Source organism: Solanum tuberosum, unplaced genomic scaffold (assembly GCF_000226075.1).
Source record: "Solanum tuberosum cultivar DM 1-3 516 R44 unplaced genomic scaffold, SolTub_3.0 scf00264, whole genome shotgun sequence".
Lineage (NCBI taxonomy): Eukaryota > Viridiplantae > Streptophyta > Magnoliopsida > Solanales > Solanaceae > Solanum > Solanum tuberosum.
The window spans coordinates 162231-165397 of record NW_006239193.1 but is presented as its reverse complement, the minus strand read 5'-3'; the positions used below and the strand labels follow the sequence as shown (position 1 = coordinate 165397).

The following is a 3167-nucleotide window of genomic DNA, read 5'->3' as shown; positions in this document are numbered from 1 at the left end:
TGTCAACTGGCCCATAAAGATCTGAAAATTTAAAATAGTGTCTGGCCTTGGAACTACAATGAAGGTAGACAAAAAATGAGCATTTGTATATGTTAGTGTTCTGGTACGATCATTAATAAACCAAACTGCTCAGAGAAAAGAATAACATATAAAATAATGATAATCCATCCTGATAAAGTAAAATAAATTTATGATATTTCTATGTTTTTCTCGATGAAATTCTGATAGGTCCTTAAAACAAAATAAATATTCAATTCCAAATTTCAAAAGCCAACAGTTTACACATAATGTAAAAAACTATATAACAAACTACTATTGGATGATACGTCATGAATATGATATCCATATTAGTTTATAATCCTTATTGGGATGCGTTCATTTATGTAATCAGGATTGGAAACGGTAAATTGAAAGTTCAGCTCTCGGTGTTTCTAAATAAGAGGTGGGGTGGAACCTAACCATCGAGCCAATCTCCATATATCTCTGCGATCTTTTTTGACGGTTTCCACTTAAGGATTTTCTTTTCCTCTTTTTCCTCTTTTACAGAAGCATTGACCATTGTGTTTGCAACAAGCGGAGCAGAGAAGGGCCTTGGAGTAATAGGGACATAATTTATCAACACAGGTGCCTGCAACTTTGCTAAAAGAAATAGCCAATATTAGCAAAATGAGCAGAGAAAGAAAGAACTTCAGGAAAGAGCTTACAAGATTAGACTTAAATAGAAAAATAAGAATATGACTCCAAGTAAGAGATCATAATCAAAGTCAATAGATCTCATATTTTACTATAGAAAGTCAAATAAAAAAAATTAATATATAAGAGATATGTAGCTCATGAAGCCCATCATTCACATATTTTGTGTCTACATGTTAAGTAAAAATTTGCAACAACCAAGTTACTTTAATGTTAGACCTATAAAAACCAAGATGTAGGCTAGATGTTGTCAACTTTGTATTGTTACTTATTTTAAATGTTAGATATGAATAGATAGAGAAACTACATACCTAAAGTATTTCAGAGAAAATAAGATAGTCATCATTGGAGAATAATAAATAGTTGTGAATATGCAAAACACCAATCAAAGGACATTGTAACACAACCAGTTCCTGAAATATTATATGGACCCAAACACATCAAGATTTTCATGTTTAAGGAAAGAATACAATTGTTGAATGATATTTTGGCTACAATTTTTTTAGATGGTCTTTTCTCTTTTCTAATGCAATTACTATACAAATGGTAAATCATATGAAGACCTTCTCTCTTTCTAATTTTATACAAGATTCTCGTTCTAATTTGAACTATTGCATCTCTAACAAAGAACTTACATAGCAACACAAAATATTGGCTCTAGGATCTCAATCAATACCTAGTACTATTAGCCCTTATTTTTTACAATAAATATGTAAATGAATTATATACATGATAAAAAATGTGAGGGCATAAAAAGAGTAGCTTACCTGATTGTCCATGAGCAAAGTGACAACAATCACGGAAGGGGCATTGTCCTGTTGTCTCCCACTTGATATATATCTTTGTCTTTCAACTATGTAGGCATCTCAAAACGGACAATATCATTGTCATGCTTACTAGTCTCAATCATCCTAGGATCACTTATGTTCCCTGTAGTTTCGATACTTATTGCAGAACTCTCTTTGTCCTTTGGCATGTTGGTCTTAAATTTTGGAGGACGTTCATGATGAAATTTGCACTTATGTCCATAAGGACACTCCTCTCCTTCATAAAATATCTTGCAAATTTTGATCCTATTCATTTTTTCCTTATCCTCATTCAACTCTCTATCCTTTACACGGACTAGATCCTGCCAATTGGGAGGAGGCACCCGCAGATCTTCAACACCATGAGCAAATGTACAATTTTCCCCATTCTTGCAAGTTTCTTTCAAGAAATTAGCACACATGCGGGTTTTATAAAATATATGACTTATCCCTTTGCTTTCTTGAAGATTTGGTGAATTCACTCTAGATTTAATAGCTGGGAATGTTATAGAATTTGGCAAGTTGTTATCGGAATCTGTCAATCTCTTGAAAAAAGGTGCATGCTCAAACTGACAAGAGGACTCAAATCGATCATAGTTCATCGGAGAATGAGGCCAAACACCTCCAGCATCACCATCAGCAAATGGCATTGGCATAAAATGTGGAGGATAAGGCGGTTGATCGGAAGAACTCATATTTCCTTTTCTGATGTTGAGTATTTAAATGAAATGCAGTTCTATTCTTTTCCACTCTCTAAAAACGTAAATAATGATTCAAACTTTTAGCAGAAAATAGAGAATTAATAAGATATAAAACACCTTAAATAAAAATTAGAAAAAGAAGAATAAGTAAACAATAATAACTATCATATGACAGAGAAATAGAGATACTATTGAAATAACATAACACAATAAAGGTACACAACAGTGACGAAAACATACATTGGTAAACAATAGTAAAATAGTTAGTGTAATCTTACAAGTGTTTTCTGAAAAGGATAGGATGTACACAAACCTTTACACTTTCTTTGTGGGGTATATATATTTTTTTACAGAAGACCATCAGATTAAAAGAAGAGGTTTCCAAGAAGAGTTGCAAGAATTATTTTTAAATAACAGATCATACAAACAAAGAAACCACAATCATAACTCATTTGACAATAAGTTAGGATTGACGATATGAATTTTCACTATTACATTTAATCTCATCTCATGGCATGACATAGAAGATCAAAAAAACACTTCCAAAAAATTATCAAGGCCGGAAACAAGAATATATAACAAAACTGAATATGTTACCATTCTTAAATTGTTTAGGATCTCTTTGAAAAGCTACATGTTAATTACAATTAACGTAATTACCACCCTTGTAATTATATAATTACACAACATAATAATTACTCAATATAATAATTATGATAACCTATTTGTTTTTCATAATCTAATTACAGTGAAATTACAGGCATATTGTTTGGTTGCACAGGTACAATTACAGTTAAATTAATTTTGAAACAAATTTAATCATCAAAAAATTGAAGTTAGTATATGACAAATATGTGTCTTTATAGATGACACTAACTAAGGTTTTTAAGATACATATAATTTTTTTTAAATATACTAATTAATAATTACATATTTGTAACTAATAATGTAAAAAAAGATTGATATA

At 30.8% G+C, this 3167-nt stretch overlaps 1 protein-coding gene across 1 annotated transcript; it reads right to left on the bottom strand.

Annotated features, from left to right (window-relative positions):
- Positions 1 to 454: 454 nt before the first annotated feature.
- On the bottom strand, positions 455 to 2194 carry LOC107062796 (zinc finger CCCH domain-containing protein 39-like). Its single transcript, XM_015313873.1, has 2 exons — positions 1591 to 2194; positions 455 to 639 (listed from the first exon to the last, which is right to left on the bottom strand). Exons 1-2 carry the CDS (start codon positions 2192 to 2194, stop codon positions 455 to 457), a joined length of 789 nt encoding a protein of 262 aa, XP_015169359.1.
- Positions 2195 to 3167: the final 973 nt, after the last annotated feature.